This window comes from Bactrocera dorsalis, chromosome 4, assembly GCF_023373825.1.
Source record: "Bactrocera dorsalis isolate Fly_Bdor chromosome 4, ASM2337382v1, whole genome shotgun sequence".
In the NCBI taxonomy this organism is placed as follows: Eukaryota; Metazoa; Arthropoda; class Insecta; order Diptera; family Tephritidae; genus Bactrocera; species Bactrocera dorsalis.
In genome coordinates, this window is record NC_064306.1 from 69,140,459 (window position 1) to 69,156,396 (window position 15,938).

The following is a 15,938-nucleotide window of genomic DNA, read 5'->3' on the forward strand; positions in this document are numbered from 1 at the left end:
TATGCTATGCAGGGGCTTAGACCAGTGTATGAAAACGATCCCCTAACCATAATGTTTCCACCACCATGTTTAACTTCTTACATAATGAATACGCCATTGCTCTCTAGGCCAAAGAACATGTTCTTCAGCAAACTTTGTTGCACTTCTTTTTTGACAACATAGGCACTTTTCTCCCGCTTCGGCTCTTCAGATTTTCCATTATAAGTACTTTGCGGATAATTGATAAGTCAACATCAATATTAAAATCACATTTTATTTGTTTTGATGAAATAAATGGATTTTTCTTAAAACAGCACTCTATATTTTTTTGACAAACAATGCTATTTTTGACTTCCTGCCGCGTGTTTCAATCTGGGGAACCTATTTTACTGCTTGTTCAACCATTGTTTTGGAAACATTCAGTAAATTCGCAACATTCTTTGTTTCACTAAATCTTTAAAGTGTTCTCGAGTTTTCTATTCTTGTTTTGTTTTTATGCGTCCCGATACAACGATAATTTTTTTGAGGTCTGAAAAAAAGAAAAAAGTCGCTGAATCCGATTCGGAGAATGCGATTGGGGAAGTCCCTTGGATCCCCTCTGTCGTCTCAAAAGAAAAGGAAGATTGCCTCTTTCTCTCGGCATCATACTCAAAGATCCATGTCTCATCACCTGTGATTACGTTATTTAAAAATTCAGGGTGACTTTCACACATGTTAAAATTTTGGGACTATCTTCGCGCATATCTTGCGCATGTTCAAGTGCTCCGTCACAATCTGAGCAATTAAACGAATACTTAGTCGACGTTCTGAATTCAAAACTTTGCGCACACGAGTCCCATTGTCGGTGTTTGTCGAAGTCGCAGGTCTCCCAGTGCGGTCTTCATCAGCGACCTCTTCCCGGCCCTCCAAAAAATCCTGGTGCCACCGAAACACACAAATTCTTGCTACAGCAACATCTGGGTAAGCCTGCTTGATTATATCGAACGTCTTTGTAGCAGATTTACCGAGTTTCGCATAGAATTTAGTCGCGTGGCTCTGCTCTGACGAACGCTGCATTTTCGGCTTACACCATTCATTGAAACCCGTCGCGCGAAAATGTTTGTCTTGATTCTCCAGGTGCTAGGAGATAACTGACCAGCCGTTCGTTCATTAGCTAGGAACGCCATCATCGAAGTAGGTGCACGCACGCTCTGAAGCCCAGTCGCGGCGGAAGAAAGTCAGTCCTATTACTTTCCGGACAAACCATGTATACGGACGTACGTACTTATAATCTCGCCAGAAGCACTTGGGAACTGCAGAAAATTTTGCTTTTTAGATAGAACAAACCTCTGATAAGTATAGACTCTGATATTAATTTTTGTCTATGTAGTTTCGTTTTTCAGGTTTCACTTCGGAAACTTTCGGAAACTACTCTCATTCTGTCATTAAAGTCTGAAACTGCAATGTACATTATTTATCCTTCGTTTAGTTGATATTTGGTCCTTCATAAAATTATGGATTTGAAAAATGACTTCAAATCTGTAGTCTAACAATCTAAGGTTTTTAGCATCATACTGAAATTTCAATTTATGCACTAACAGAATTCTGCTCAATTGTGAATATAGACATTTCTCATTTTAAGTCGTTCTACACACGTTTGAGAACTTCTAGAGTAGACTTCCTGTTGTGTTCAATTACAAGAATTTAAAAATTCACTGTGTTTGGAAAGCTTTGACATTTGATTTCGGCCTGTTGCTGTTTAATTCATTGTTGAAGATGTGTCCTCCGTCTTTGAAGAATCCGCGTTAAAATAGTACTCGTATTGACAGATCGCACTTTTCTCCTGGATTTTACATTGTCATTACCACATTTCCTCTTTCATTCCATATCCTTTGTTATTTTATGGACATGACAGAGCTCCAACTATTAAGTCTTTTTGGACGCGAATCTATCTAGAGCTCCAATGAAGTTGCTTTCAGGTCTTCATTAAGATATCTCAAAGTGTTTTCAAAGCTATCCATTACCTAGGCAGACAGTCATATGTGCATAAATACTTATCGTGTTTGTGCATATTTTCATATACTTACATGTACCGTTTTATGTCTAGCTGCATTATGTTATGCTCCTACAAACAACCGTTACGTGAACTATTATACGTACTCTCTTTGCAACACATTGCTAAAGTGAGAGAAGTGTTGGAAATTGATTAAAAGACCAATTCGTATTTTTTATTATTTTTTATTTTTTATCCAAAAATTGTCAGTCTATATAAAAATCGTACAAATACATTTTGTTCATATGCATGTATGGTATATAGGTGTTATGTAATCATCGTAATTTGTTCGTATCCACGCGCACACGCATTGTGCGCCACTCAACTGCATTTCAATTACTAAAATGCGTATGCGATCGAAATGTAATTGAAAGTCACAGCAGCCATAAATGCGCATGGATCGCTCAGAGACCTAAAAAACTTGAATTGCAAGTGCCAGCAGAGTTTTCATAAACATTAAGCATACGCATACATATAATTTATAAAATTAAACGTAATTGGTCCATGGTATGTAGGTATTATCTAACGTAGGTTGGTGTTTGCTTTTGCTTTTGCTTTGTCTTCGAATGCATTAAAATAATATCTATCGTTTTATTGTGCGGGCTGCATTTGTTGCTTTTTTGCTTTTGCTTTCAAGGCGGACGTTACTGATGTCGAGCTTTTTCAATTGTGGACTGCTTAGATTAAAAGCTACAAATACATTGTGGGTCTACCCGTCTACCGTTACGTAGTGGTTCTAGAACTTAAAAGTAGTTGTGCATCTTTCGTAATGATTGCGTTCCTCTTATATCCATCGGCAATAATTACTCGTACATACTCATATATATTAAAATTAAATATTCCCTCGTTTGAACTTCACCTTACAGCATTTTGTGGATTTACTTGTATTTTTTTAATTTAATTAAGCTTAAATTACTTTTGTTTTATGTATATAATTTATGATATATCATAATTACTTGTGTAAGTATTATTGCTTGTATGCCATCTACTTGGTTTGTCCTTGTTTGTTTCCGCTCAAGTGCAGCGAGTGTATTCCAATGCTCGGTAATTAGAAGTAGAAGACCTCTGGCTCTCTGTGTGGTGAGAACTAGACTGTCATGGCGGTTGATGTTGCAATCTACAAAGCACTTGTTTCAATTCTCCCGACCGTTATCGGCACACTTTCTTGTATACTGTTTCATAATAACTTTCATGGTTCTCTTTACACTGCCTACGTCATACGAATGGTTCATTGCCTTTATCTTGCAAATATTAATTCTTTCGGTCCCTCGTTTTGTCCGTTTTGTTGATTTCGTTTCTTTCTAAATAGTTTTTACAACTAAAAATAACTAACTATATATTATTAAGAGCGTTGAGTTTGTGACCACGTAACATCGGTCAGTTTGTGTTTTTGCAGAACTTCATACCCAATTGTTTGCTGTTTGAAGTGTGGTCAAATTGTTGTTTTTGTTTTTGAATTTTTGCTGTTTTTTTTTTGTGAAAGGAGGTATTCGATCGGATGCATATAGACTTCTAGTCAGATTTCTCCTCCTTGGATTCGCTGCTTTCCTTAGATTCGGATTCAGACGAATTGGATGACGAGTTGGAGTCTTTAGATTTCTTGCTCTCACTCAATTTCTCAGCCTCGGCAGCAGGTTTCTTCTCCTCCAATGTCTTGGGTTCACTTTCCTTTACCTCTGGTGTGAGTTCTTTCTGTTGTTGCTGTGGTAGCTCAGCTGGTGCGGGAGCAGCGGCGGCGGGTTCTTCAATTTTCTTAGCTTCTGGTGCGGCAGCAGCGGCAACTGGAGCTGCTTGTGCTGGTTCCTCAACCTTCAAGGCCTTGGCTGCGCTCTCTTCGCTGGCTTGTAGTGGAATATCACCGGCTGGTGCTAGCGCCGCTGGTTCGACCTTCTCAGCAATTGGTTCGGATGCAGCCGATTTGAGCAGCTCTTTGGGTGCTTCTGGTAGTTGTTTCTCAGGCTCGGCAGGCTGTTCAAGTGCAGCATCGGTGGTGAGAACGGGTGTAGCGGCAACGGGGGCAGCAGCAGGGGCGGCTTCTTCAGCTAACAAACTCTTTACTGCTGGCGCTACTTCAGCAACAACGGAAGCAGCAGGCACAACGTTGGCATCAACCTCATTTACAGCTTCGCCAACGCGTTCTTGACGTGCTGGAGTTTCCTCCTTCTTAAGTTCAGTAGCAGCAGGAGCAATATCAGCAGTGGCGGCAAGAGCGGAATCAGTTTTCACCACAGGTGTTTCCTCAGCGGCAGAGAGTTCATCCTTCTTCTGTTCGGCTGGTGCGGCTTCAGCAATAATGGTGGATTTGCCTTCAATATTAGTTTTCTCCTCAGCAGCTACAAGGGCTTCCTCAGCTTGCTTGGGCTCCTCAGCGAGACCGGCAGCAGGTGCGGCGGCGGCAGCAGCAACAGGTAGGGCTTTAGTTTCCTCTACTTTGTCATCAGCGCGTGTCTGTTTATCCTTCTTCTCTTCCTTCTTCTCGGCAAGCAAACTCTGACTGACTTCGGCATCGGGAGCGTTCAATGGGAGTTCGGCGGGTTTTAGGTCCTTCTTCTCCTCGGTGGCTAGGGCCGGCGCTGCTGCAGCGGCGGCGGGAAGTTCAGCAGCACGTGCCTCGACTGGCTTGACCACATCGGCAACCTTCTCATTGACCTTTTGTACTTCAACGGACTTCTCTTGAACTTGTGGCACCGCCTGTACTACCGGTGACACTTCCTCATCGGGTACGGGTAAAGCGAATGCGCTGACGAGCAGGGCGGAGAGAATGACTAATTGGAACTTCATACTGCAATAGACAAAAGACAAAAAACGAAAAATTATTATTACATAACCACTTAATTAAGCTGCAAACTAATTTTATTTGCACTGTGTGTATAATTTAATTATGCCTAGCCTAAGTGGAAATGAAATGGCGCCTCTCTAGGGCTTGGTCAATTGGAAAGGTCATATTAATGCGGCACAAATTCATACAATGTTGATTACACAAGCGGAATTCCTAACAATTGAATTTGCACAAAGTATTTTTACACACATATTCCACACATTTCTATAGACCGCCACGTATTTGTATTTTTAACAAGATCTATTTGTAAATCAGTGGACAGATTTCGACTTGTACAACAGCCCTGCGCTCTGTACATCTGCTTAATTTGATTGAATTGTCTGCGCCGCTCTCCAAATGACGGAAGCTTGCAATTTAATCAACGACGATGGCGCAACTGTAGGCCGGCATGTGTAATCTCGAAGCATCCATTGTGCTGGCCGCACATGGCCGCGGTAGGCGAGAATCATATGGACGCGTGAACGCCGTGACCACTAAATTCAATAAGCAAGTTCAACGTACAGCGGGTTGGGGGGCTAAACGCGCCTACCTTGCAAAAGCTCACAAATAATTCTGGAGCATTCCTCCCATCAGCGTAAGTGCTAATTGTAGATGCTAAGTGGCGCGGGCATTATATTCGTGGATGTATTTATATGTCTGGGAATACATGATTTTAGTAAATAAAGCTTTCGTTACATTGTATTGAATGTGAAATTATAAATGACACTCAACTGACGTCTTTGAGAGTGGGTGGTACGCAAACAATCTTGCACATTTCGCTTAAATTCAGTTATTGCAATTCAACACCTTACTTTTTGAGTTGCTAATTGTCGCAGATTGTAAATAAATAAAATGAGTTAGTTGTTTTGATTACTCATTGTTCGCCTGGCGAAACCGCATACCCATTCTTATTTATTTATACTTCACTGCGACGGTTCCATTTATATCACATGATCTAATTGTTTACGTATACTCTAAAGGCTCATAATTTGATCAGCAAACAACGAATATGAGTAAGTGATAACAATTGTCATATTCTGCTTTGATTATACTTGAAGTGAATGCAGCGGTTTTACAACCTAACCTCAACTTATAACTAAGGCTTTCGTCGAGTTAAGCTGCGTTCTTTTGAAAACAAGCGTTAAAAGATTACTCACTTTACTGCTTGTAAGGCAACAATTGGAGTTCACCGCTTTACCGAGTTCAGTAAACTTGGTTATTGGTAAGCGACTTAAAATTCAGTATTTTCATATCAAAAATATTAAAGAATTTTCAAACAATCACTACCGAAACGTCTCAAAATGCTACCAACAAATAAAATTAATCATATTTTTTGTAGTTAAAATGTTACAAGTGTTTTTGGATATAATTAGAAAGATTTTATCGTAGTTGAATGATTTTTTGAGACTCGCTTACAAGCCAACCTCTTTTTCCAAGATCGATATTTAAAGTAACGTGGGTTTAAAATAAGACCCAAGTTGCTTTAAATATCGAAATCGGCAAACATTTTTTTGTTATCTGAGGGTGTCACACAAACAATTAAACTGCATTCCTTTATACATATATATATTCCATACCTATATTCCGCTATATATTTATATGTAAGTTGAAAAAACTGATTATCTATACTCTATTATGTTTGTAGCGCAGCTCTGCACGCCAAATATTTATATGTTTTTTTTCAAAAAAATGAACTCAAAGTTCGGTATTATTATCAGTTGACATTTGATCGCACATTCAAAGTTTCTATTGAAAATACGTGACTCAATTAGTTTTATAAACACTTGTTGAACTTAAGGGAAGATTAAACATTTCACTAATGCAATATTTTCGAGAATATATTGGGTAGTCAAAAAAGTATTTTCGTATTTTGTCAATAGATATAGTTGCAGACGAATATCTCCAGTGCTACCAATCACATTCTGTCATACCATATAGTGTTGGAAAGGTGCGACTTTAAGCTTCATAAAATTAATTATTTAAAGGTTATGCTGAGTGTTTAGTGGGATTAGAAAGGAATCATCCACTATGAGCTGCTCCAGTCTGGTCGAACGATTGATTCTACATTTTACTGTCAACAACTGATGAGATTGAAGCAAGCAATCAAAAAACAAAACGGTCAGAACTGATCAACAGAAAGGGCTTCGTCTTCCATCAGGACAACGCTAGACCTCACACATCTTTGATGACTCGGCAAAAACTGTGCGAGCTTGGCTGGGAAGTTTTGATGCATCCACCATATAGCTCTGACTTTGCACCATCGGACTACCATTTGTTTCGGTCAATGCAGAACTCCCTTAATGGAGTAAAGTTGGCTTCAAGAGAAGCCTGTGAAAATTACTTGTCGCAGTTTTTCGCCGAGAAACCAGAAAAATTTAAACTGCGTTATATTTTTAGTTTCAAGCCACGTGAACGTCATCAAAGTCAGTAAACTGTTAACAAAACTGAGTATTTATGTATTCAAATTTGATTAGATAAATCAGCAAAACCTCCGTCCACATATTGATCTTACAATTAGAACATTTTTACTGTCAGCGGACAGACAGTTAAAGCATTAAAGCAGCCTTTTAAGTAAGCACTAACTATTGTTGCAAATGTTTAGTTAATTTGAAAGAACTTACTATGAAAAAGCAAAATTTGCAATTGCATGAAATTACCGTGGTTTGACTAAACCCAGAAACACACACACAAATCGACAAACGGGCATTCTCAACTGACAGCTGCGCGCTATTTTGCTGCGACAGACAATAGGAAAGTTTTCCAATCGAATTCACGAATTTTGCGAGCAGAAAGTAAGTGCTTAACTAAATTACAGTTAATTGCCGTCTTCTCAGAACAGTATAATTTAATAATAAACTTTTTATTAGGCGCCATAAATCTGGCGAAACATTTTTATATAGCACTATAATAGCCACAAAGCTGCCAGCATTGATGATATAGTTTGCTGCATTCGAACCGTGTCGCGAATTTTAAGTAAATCAGCCGAAACGCAGCTCGAGCGTTAATGGCACTGCCATTATTCTAGATGTGAAACTTGACTTACGAGTAATTAATGGCTTCCAGCACTCGAATGCACTTGGAAATGTCTCGCGACAACGCAAGTAGGTGGACAATAATTTAAACGCTTCAAAAGTGAAATATGCAAATCAGCGCTTATGCCAACTGCATTAACTACGAAATCGCCACAATTGCCAGGCGATGACTAATGCCGCGCTGCAGCGCGTGCGTGCAACAGAAAGTGGCGAGGCAGTAGCGCAAACGTAAATCAGCGTATTTCCTTTCCAAATCAGTGACAATAATAAAAGACACTTAAAAGCGCGCAATCAAAGACGAAATCGAGCCTACAACTTTTCAATGCTTTTGGACAGACATACATATAAATATATATATGTATGTATGTATGTATGTGCAAAGTGCCTGCAATTAATAAACGTGCCATCAATAACGGCACATTACACACAACCGCTCGTATGTATGTATGTGTATGCGCATAGGTGTATGAACCACAATTACATAACATGCGCTAAACGGTTTATGGCAAAGAAGCAAAAACGTTCCACAGCCGCGCTCCGGCCCGCCAGCCCGAACTTAAAAATGCAAAATTTATGTCCGCTTGCTTTTTGCCGCGCCTTTTTGCGAAAATAAATCTTTTTTTTTAATTTTTTGCAATATATATATTTCTATATATACATATGTATATATATTTTGGTTGGCTTCACAGGAGTAAATAGATAAAACTCGTTTTCATGCCAATTCGTCTCACATTACGCGCACCTTCGCTCTTCCTTGCGCACAGTACCTTCACATACACACATATTATACATGTATGTATTACCATACACATACTTATATATAAAATCATATATGTCCAATGATCTGTGGTGCTACAAACTTTTTTTTTGTCATATGCCCCGATTTAGTTGCTTCGGATTATTTAATATTTAACGCTGCGAAATGCTTCACAACTCTTGGCCGGACTACCTGCCGTCCATGCCACCAAGCTATGGCAACCATAGCATCGCCAGCTTTCACAGCTTTGGTTATCTGGCGACTCCGAGCAGAAGTCGAATTTTTGCGTTTAAGAGCAACGCGTTCATTGACTTTGCGCCGGACGCAGCGCTGGCCAAGAAACTCGTTTATAGAATAGTTTGAGGCGATAGCTATACTACCCAACAGGTAGGCATCCATGCCATAACTTGTACATCTTCAGCATCATCTGGTTATTTGCACGGCAAGCCAAACTCCATGAACTAATGTATGTATGTGTGAATGTAGGGGCATATGTATGGATTCTTGCCGATATTCTGCCAGCCATGCTACTCAACTTTGAGTTTGAACTTTAGCAGGATGCCTGCGGAAGGCTATTATGCTTGCTCGCTTCTAATGTCAGGCCTGCCTTTCTCTTGCCAATACATACCATATAGTTATATGTATACATTTATATATGTGTATGTACATATGTGGTTGTTGTAAAAAACTTTATAATGACAAGTTTAATTAGTTTTTTTTTGCTTAGCTGCGCAATAATTTTGTACCAGTCATTTCATTTATTGTTTATGGCCCAGCCAAAAAGCTGATGGTAGATTAATCACAGCTTCCACTTCGGTCAGGCAGCCATGGCCTATAGAAATGTGCTGAGTGTAGTCGTAAAGCAAAGAAATATAACAAATGGTATGTAAATAGTAAGTAAATATGTGTTCGCAGTTATGAACATGCTTGGCCATGTTCTACGTTTTTTAGCTTCAAAGAAGTTATGTTAATTTTTCTCTATCAGCTGTCAGCATTGACAGCCCGCAAGCGTGCCGTTTTCATTTTCGACAAAAGTAATTTTGGTTTTTTTTATTAAAAAAAATTGTATTTGCCGCAGTCATTAATAAAAATCCATGAGTGAGTTGAGACTCAAGCAATTTTTTTTAATTTCGTGCGACTTTTTATACAAATAATAGTTTATAATTTATTTATAATTTTATTGTTTGAAATAAGTAAGTCCTTTTTAGAAATTATGTTGAAATTTAGTTAATAGAACAAAAAATAAGAAGTTTTCGAGATTATTTAAAATATATTGGGTAGTCAAAAAAGTCTTTTCGTATTTTGTGAATAGATGTCGTTGCAGTCGTATATCTCCAGTGCTACCAATCACATTGTGTCATACCATATAGTGTTGGAAAGGTGAGATTTTAAGCTTCATATAACCAAAAAAAACAAATTAGCTCAGAAGTTGAAAAAATGTTAGAGCTTTTCCAAAATGAGTGAAAATAATGTAGCTTCTGTTCTGGAAATTTTAATTTACACTGATGACAACTTGCTAATGTCTCTAGCGGAAAAAGTGGTCGACAAAAATTATAAACATAAAATATTAAAAAAAAATTAGTTAAAATTTGATTAGAAATACGAAAGGACTTTTTCGACTACCCAGTATAACTATCATTAGTAGCTGCATGGAAAAGTGGCTGTAGTCAAATTAATTTAGAAATTAGGTATTGTATAGATAGGATACGGTATGCGATGTCTGTTTCGAAAAATTATATTCGACTATGAACCTCCTTGAGCTAATTTCTGTTGCTTTCTAAAACATTCGGTATATCAGTTCGAAAAAGTTTTCCATATTCTACGAAGACTCGCAACAATGCCACGTTGACAGCGGACTTCTATGATAAACATTCAACAGTTCAACGACTAATGGTCCAAAATTTTTTACAAGGTCTTTTAAAGGCCAAGCTAATCAATCTTCTTTAGTTGAAGCAATAATTTTCTTTACAATTATTTTTCGATGGATAATCTTTGACCAGATTATTATTTACTGTTATTTTTCCGTTTTTTATGGCTTAAAAAATCTTCGAAAATTATTGAACTTCAACGGAGACTGAAGTTAGTCGAGAAATGAATGCCTACAACCTTCTCGAGTGAGAACTATCTAAACGACATGCATATTTCCCATACCCAAAGTAATTTCAAACAAATTCTATATCACATTGCACACAAAAGACCACAAATCAATGCTTTTTCATACTTTTGTATTCGAGAAGACAAACGCCGCTTGCAATAATTCAACAAAAACCGATTGCCTGCCATAAAATGTAGCCTGTCTACGTTGCAGCATCATTTAGCTGGCAAATTAGTTGCCAAATAAACTGCGCATGCGGCACCAGGCGACAGCACAGTAGTCACGGAGACAAGTACTTGTTGCCTTGTTGCCTTATTGCCTGATAAACCGCATTACGGCGAGCACTGGTGAGCTAGTTAGTTGCCCACCAGTCAATATAAAACCAAATGAGTTATGCAGTTGCAAGGCGAGTTGTTGTTGTTGCTTACCTCTTTTTTCTATTGCTAATTTTTCTGCAAGTTTTGCGGCAATCGCTTGAGTCGCTGGTAAATTACCAAAGCGCGAAAAAGAACGATTTCTGCTTGAAACATGCAGCGCGCGGAAAATCTAGTTTCGAAGGAATGCGATTTGTTGCATGCACGAGCAGCTATGCAAGTGCATATGTGTATATATGTATTTATGTAAGCTTGCCACCAAGCATTTGTGCATTTATTTTGCTGGTGCGGTATTCTAGAACACGGTGTCATGGTACAGAGTCACAACTGCATTTCATTGTCTACTGTTACAAAGTAGCCACACACACACATACATCCAAAGTAATATGCGATTGCATTGGTAATGGCTAATGCAGCAGTTGATTAGCAACAACAACAGAAAAGCTGTAATAATGCAATTGCGCGCCTTTTCAATTTCTATGTGGAACCTACATGTATTAATTACGTTTTTGAACTTTGCCAAACAAATGAGCGATGGAAGGCCCTGGACCATAATTGCCGCTGCTGGCATGTAACAGCTATTTATGCAAACGTATATGTATGTGTGTTTCTGTACAGACCAAGCTCTAAGCGCTTGAATTATGGCGTAAATGCAGCCGATCATTATAAAGCATACACAAATCGAAGCTGGTTTTACTAACACGTTATGTTATGCAAACAAGTTCTCACTACTCACTACTGCACATGTGTGTGTGTGTGTGTGTTATGCTTACAAGCCTCTGCATTCTGCAATTGAAATGCGATTGCATGAAGTTTTCCAAAAGTCAATGCGGACATGCTTATTTCATCAGCTACAATGAAAATCTGGCATGTGACTGCGCTGCGGCTTAACGGACCACGGACCTTAGACGCCGAGGAGCGGCGTGTGCACTGCTTTGGCGCTTGTGTAGGTGTTTCCCACAGTTGGCTTGGTGTCTTTTCTTGAGTGTTTCTTAATGTCAAATACAATATATGCAAGATAGCTCGATTGGTCGGTCGGTCGGTTGGTTGGTTGGTTATTCGTACACCTTGAATGTCACTTGGACAAGTGGTTTGCATTGCATTTATTATATGTATATATATAAATACGTATATTGTCTGTTATGCACGTGTGTGTGCGCGCATTATTTGTCAATTTTAATATATTTCTTTTAGCTAGACTATGCGCTTCGATTGTTAGGGCCCGTCTTGTCCGATCTGCGGCTTGAATTCATTGATCTACAAAGTTGGATCGAGTTCAACAACATGTTTCTACGTTTTGATTAATAGATATGAACAGGTTCGGATGGCGTGTGAATAAGTGATAATTTGATTTTTCAGTTCAATGTCAAGTTTGGTTTGGTTGCATTTAATTTTTATAAAAAACGATTTCTGCTATGTCATGGAGATTTTGTCAATTGTCTTGGCATGAATGCGTGCAGACTTTTCTGCAAAATTTTCATACAAATAATAATACATAAATATAAATATGTTATGAATTTTAACTGGCAAACAAATTGCGAATATAAAATTTTCTTTTCAAATTATTTTTCAAACATTATTATTTTTATAATAAAATATTTTACGACAAAAAATTTCAAAATCCATACATTAAATTAATAATATTAAAAAAAAATTAAGTACATAGAAAATTTCGAAGTTTATGTGTTAACTTTCATAATAAAAAAAATTAAATATATATATTTTTAGAAAAAATTTCAGAATTTTTTTTAATAATATTAAGCATGGAACAATAAGGATGTTTGCACACTGTATTAACTTCAATAGAGAAAAAAATTACTAACTTCAATAATTACAAAAAAACATAAATACATATATTTTTTGAAAAAACATTTATTTTTAAATTGTTTTAACACTGGAACGCCATTCTTATTTGTACACTCAGTTCATCCTTCGTTAGTTTGACTACGACTTATTTTAAAACGCTATAAACATTTTGAGGAGGAAGGAAGAAATGAAACCAAAATGGATCTCATTATTTTCTTTATTTAATTTTTAATCAATTAGTAACGAAATTCATATACAATATATTTTTTATTGGCGCTGTATGAAAAATCAGTACAAATAAAAAAAGAAAAACCTATTTTCAAGCAAATATAAAATCACGAGTCCGTCGTTTTGACGAAGTGTGACTGAATGGGGTTAAGAAAAGTTTCTGCAAATTTCATAAAAATAATTAGCTTCTGTCAATTTCGTTGCACATTTACTTTGCAAGCGAGCATAATAACAAAAAAGGTTAAAATTAATCTTATCTTCGCAAAAATGTTTGTTTAAATTGCATTAATGTTACTGGATTCTTAAAAAACATATGCTTAACAAAAATCTGAAAAAGTCTGGTTATGTATACTTTACCAATATCTTTAAAATTCAATTATTTTTAGCAAACAACTTAAAATAAGTGCAAATCAAATATAATAAAGCAGTTGGTTTAAGGGTATAAAAAAAAAGGTTAAGAGTACTATAAACAAAAAATTTATGTTATTATCTTTTATTATTTGTATTAATAAATATTATTTTATTTTATATTTTGTTAAAAAAAATTGTTTATAAAGCAACTTTGTATAATTGACTAAAAACTATAAGCAACATTTCACTAAAAAATATTTTTTTTTACTAATTTTACAATTCTAGTTATTAAAAATCTTTTTTTTTCTTATAAATTTCATTATAAAGAGTTAAAAATAAAAAATAAAAACCTTTAAAGAGGTTTAATTTAAAAAATATTCATAAAAAAATGTAAGCCCTCAAATAACTTTTTAATTTTAGTAGAAAAGAAAAAAATTAATAAAACTAAAAGTAATAAAAAAATAATATTATTATCTTTTAAAATTTGTTTTAATAAATATTATTTTATTTAATATGTTGTTAAAAAAAAATATTTCTTCAAACATTTTTAAAGCAACTTTGAAAATTAACCAAAAACTATAAGTAACATTTCACCAAAAATTATTTTTTTTTTTTACTAATTTTACAATTGTAATTATTAAAAACTCTCTTTTCTCATATAATTTCATTATATGTACATACTAGTTAAAAATAAAAATAAAAATAAAAAAAATTTTTGATTTTATATTTTTGAGACTTAATTCAAAAAAATCATAAAAAACTTTAAACCCTCAAAATACCTTTTTTTTTAGTATTCTAAAATTTATAAAATTTATCATTAATAAAAGTGGATAACCGCTGTTTCAGGCTCAGTTTTTAAACGAAATTTTCATTAAAAGTTTTTTTTCTAAATAAAAAAATTTGCAACATGTAAATTGTGCTAAAAATATCACAAAAAAATTATACAGCTTCCATTACCCAAAAAAAATTAAGGAATATTTATTGTACTGAAGGAGCAAAAAAAGGCATATATTAATTTAAAAAAATTAGAAAGCACCGGCCTAGTTTACTCTTTATAACAACAAAAAACTTAATGGAAATTTTTCACGAAAAAAGCACGCAAAATTTGTGTCAAATTCTCAAAGCGTCTGCTCTATTTATTCAACTAATTTCATGCTTTTTCTCTGATTTTATCACCAATTAGAGCATTTTGCAAGTACACTTCTTTTCTAGTTAAATAAAAATTTGCATTTCGGCGCTTTTTGCGTACTTCAGAGTTCATTAAACACACAAAGTGTTGTTCGTACATGTTTTTCGTTTGTTCAATTTGCACTTAATTAACCACGCCACATGCGAAATTCTACACTAAGCACCGAAATCGTCAAGCGTGGTTTGACGGTTTTTTTCTCCTGCCCACAACTCACCTGAAATCTGTGCTAAATTTATTTATTTTTCTCGCTAAACGTGATGCACAAGAGATGGAGTTGAGCAAATTTATTTGGTTATCACAAAAAGCAACGAGTGCAAAGCTTACAATGACCAACACCAGAAAATTTCCACTATTTAATAAACCAAACCAAAAAAATTGTAAGATTAAACTTTAATTTCAGCGCGCTATTTAATTCTATTTTGATTTTTTTACTTTTGACTACTAGTTGCCTTTACCTTGTGTTTATGCGCAGCGGACTGTTTCGAAAAGCACTTTGATTAGCTGCAGACGTGGGCCGGCGTTTATATATCCCCGGCAAATGGCTGGCTGCTGGCTGGATATGAGCAGGAAAATTTGTTGTGATGATAGTTAGAGGTATGCTTGTTTGCTGCTGCTGCTGATGATGATGGTGATATTGCAGTGTACATACGCTTGTGTGTATGCGTGTGTACTCCCTATACATAGACACATACATATGTACAACACACATGCATGCAAACGTACAGATGAGACGTCGCTGTTGGCTCGTTTGTACGTTTTCTACGCCACAGCTCTGTTTTTGTTTTTATTATGCTTCTGTTCTGTTCGCCAGCGGCATTGTTGTTAGTGCAGTCACTACTCAAAAGTCAAGCGCAGCTCGGCACAAGCCACTCACCGGCTTGAGCCGTGCGAGTGCCGTGGCTCTCACTCGTTGCACTCTCAGCATTTTTCATGCGTTTGCGTTGGTGTGCGCGCACACAAATACACAGTTACGCTCTTGCTGTGCTTGAGCATAAGAAAGTAGTATTGAGGGAAAATAAAAATATCGCATGCGATTTTCTAGCAGTCAAGCACACTTGCCTATCGGTATCCTCACACATGCACATGCAAAGGCAACTCACGATTTCCGTGTATATATACATACATACATACACTTTAATGGCTGATAATCGAGAATAATACGATTTTTGTACATTAATCTCTTATATACATAGATACATATGTATGTATGTATGCATGTAGGAGTGGAAATATAATTTTCGTCGAGCTCAGTGCGGCGCAGTGCTAATATTTACCTT

General features: G+C 36.3%; 2 protein-coding genes across 3 annotated transcripts in view; one reads left to right on the top strand and one right to left on the bottom strand.

Moving 5' to 3' along the window:
• The window catches only part of LOC105225895 (serine/threonine-protein kinase S6KL), a 67,235-nt gene that overhangs the window by 21,573 nt on the left and 29,724 nt on the right, over nucleotides 1-15,938 (top strand). The gene's annotated exons all lie outside the window — the stretch shown is intronic.
• LOC105225894 (uncharacterized abhydrolase domain-containing protein DDB_G0269086) lies at nucleotides 2,181-15,273 on the bottom strand. 2 transcript variants are annotated; one of them, XM_019990135.3, is made up of 3 exons: nucleotides 15,117-15,245; nucleotides 14,876-15,010; nucleotides 2,181-4,793 (listed from the first exon to the last, which is right to left on the bottom strand). In XM_019990135.3, exon 3 carries the CDS (start codon nucleotides 4,790-4,792, stop codon nucleotides 3,524-3,526), a length of 1,269 nt encoding a protein of 422 aa, XP_019845694.2. In that variant the 5' UTR covers nucleotide 4,793; nucleotides 14,876-15,010; nucleotides 15,117-15,245; the 3' UTR covers nucleotides 2,181-3,523. The 2 variants fall into 2 exon arrangements, with proteins under 2 accessions (XP_019845694.2, XP_011202870.2); XM_011204568.4 differs by lacking the exon at nucleotides 14,876-15,010 and having other exon boundaries at nucleotides 15,117-15,273.

Coding starts and splice junctions, on each gene's coding strand:
- LOC105225894 (XM_011204568.4), bottom strand. CDS start 4,792: ATGAAGTTCCAATTAGTCATTCTCTCCGCCCTGCTCGTCAGCGCATTC.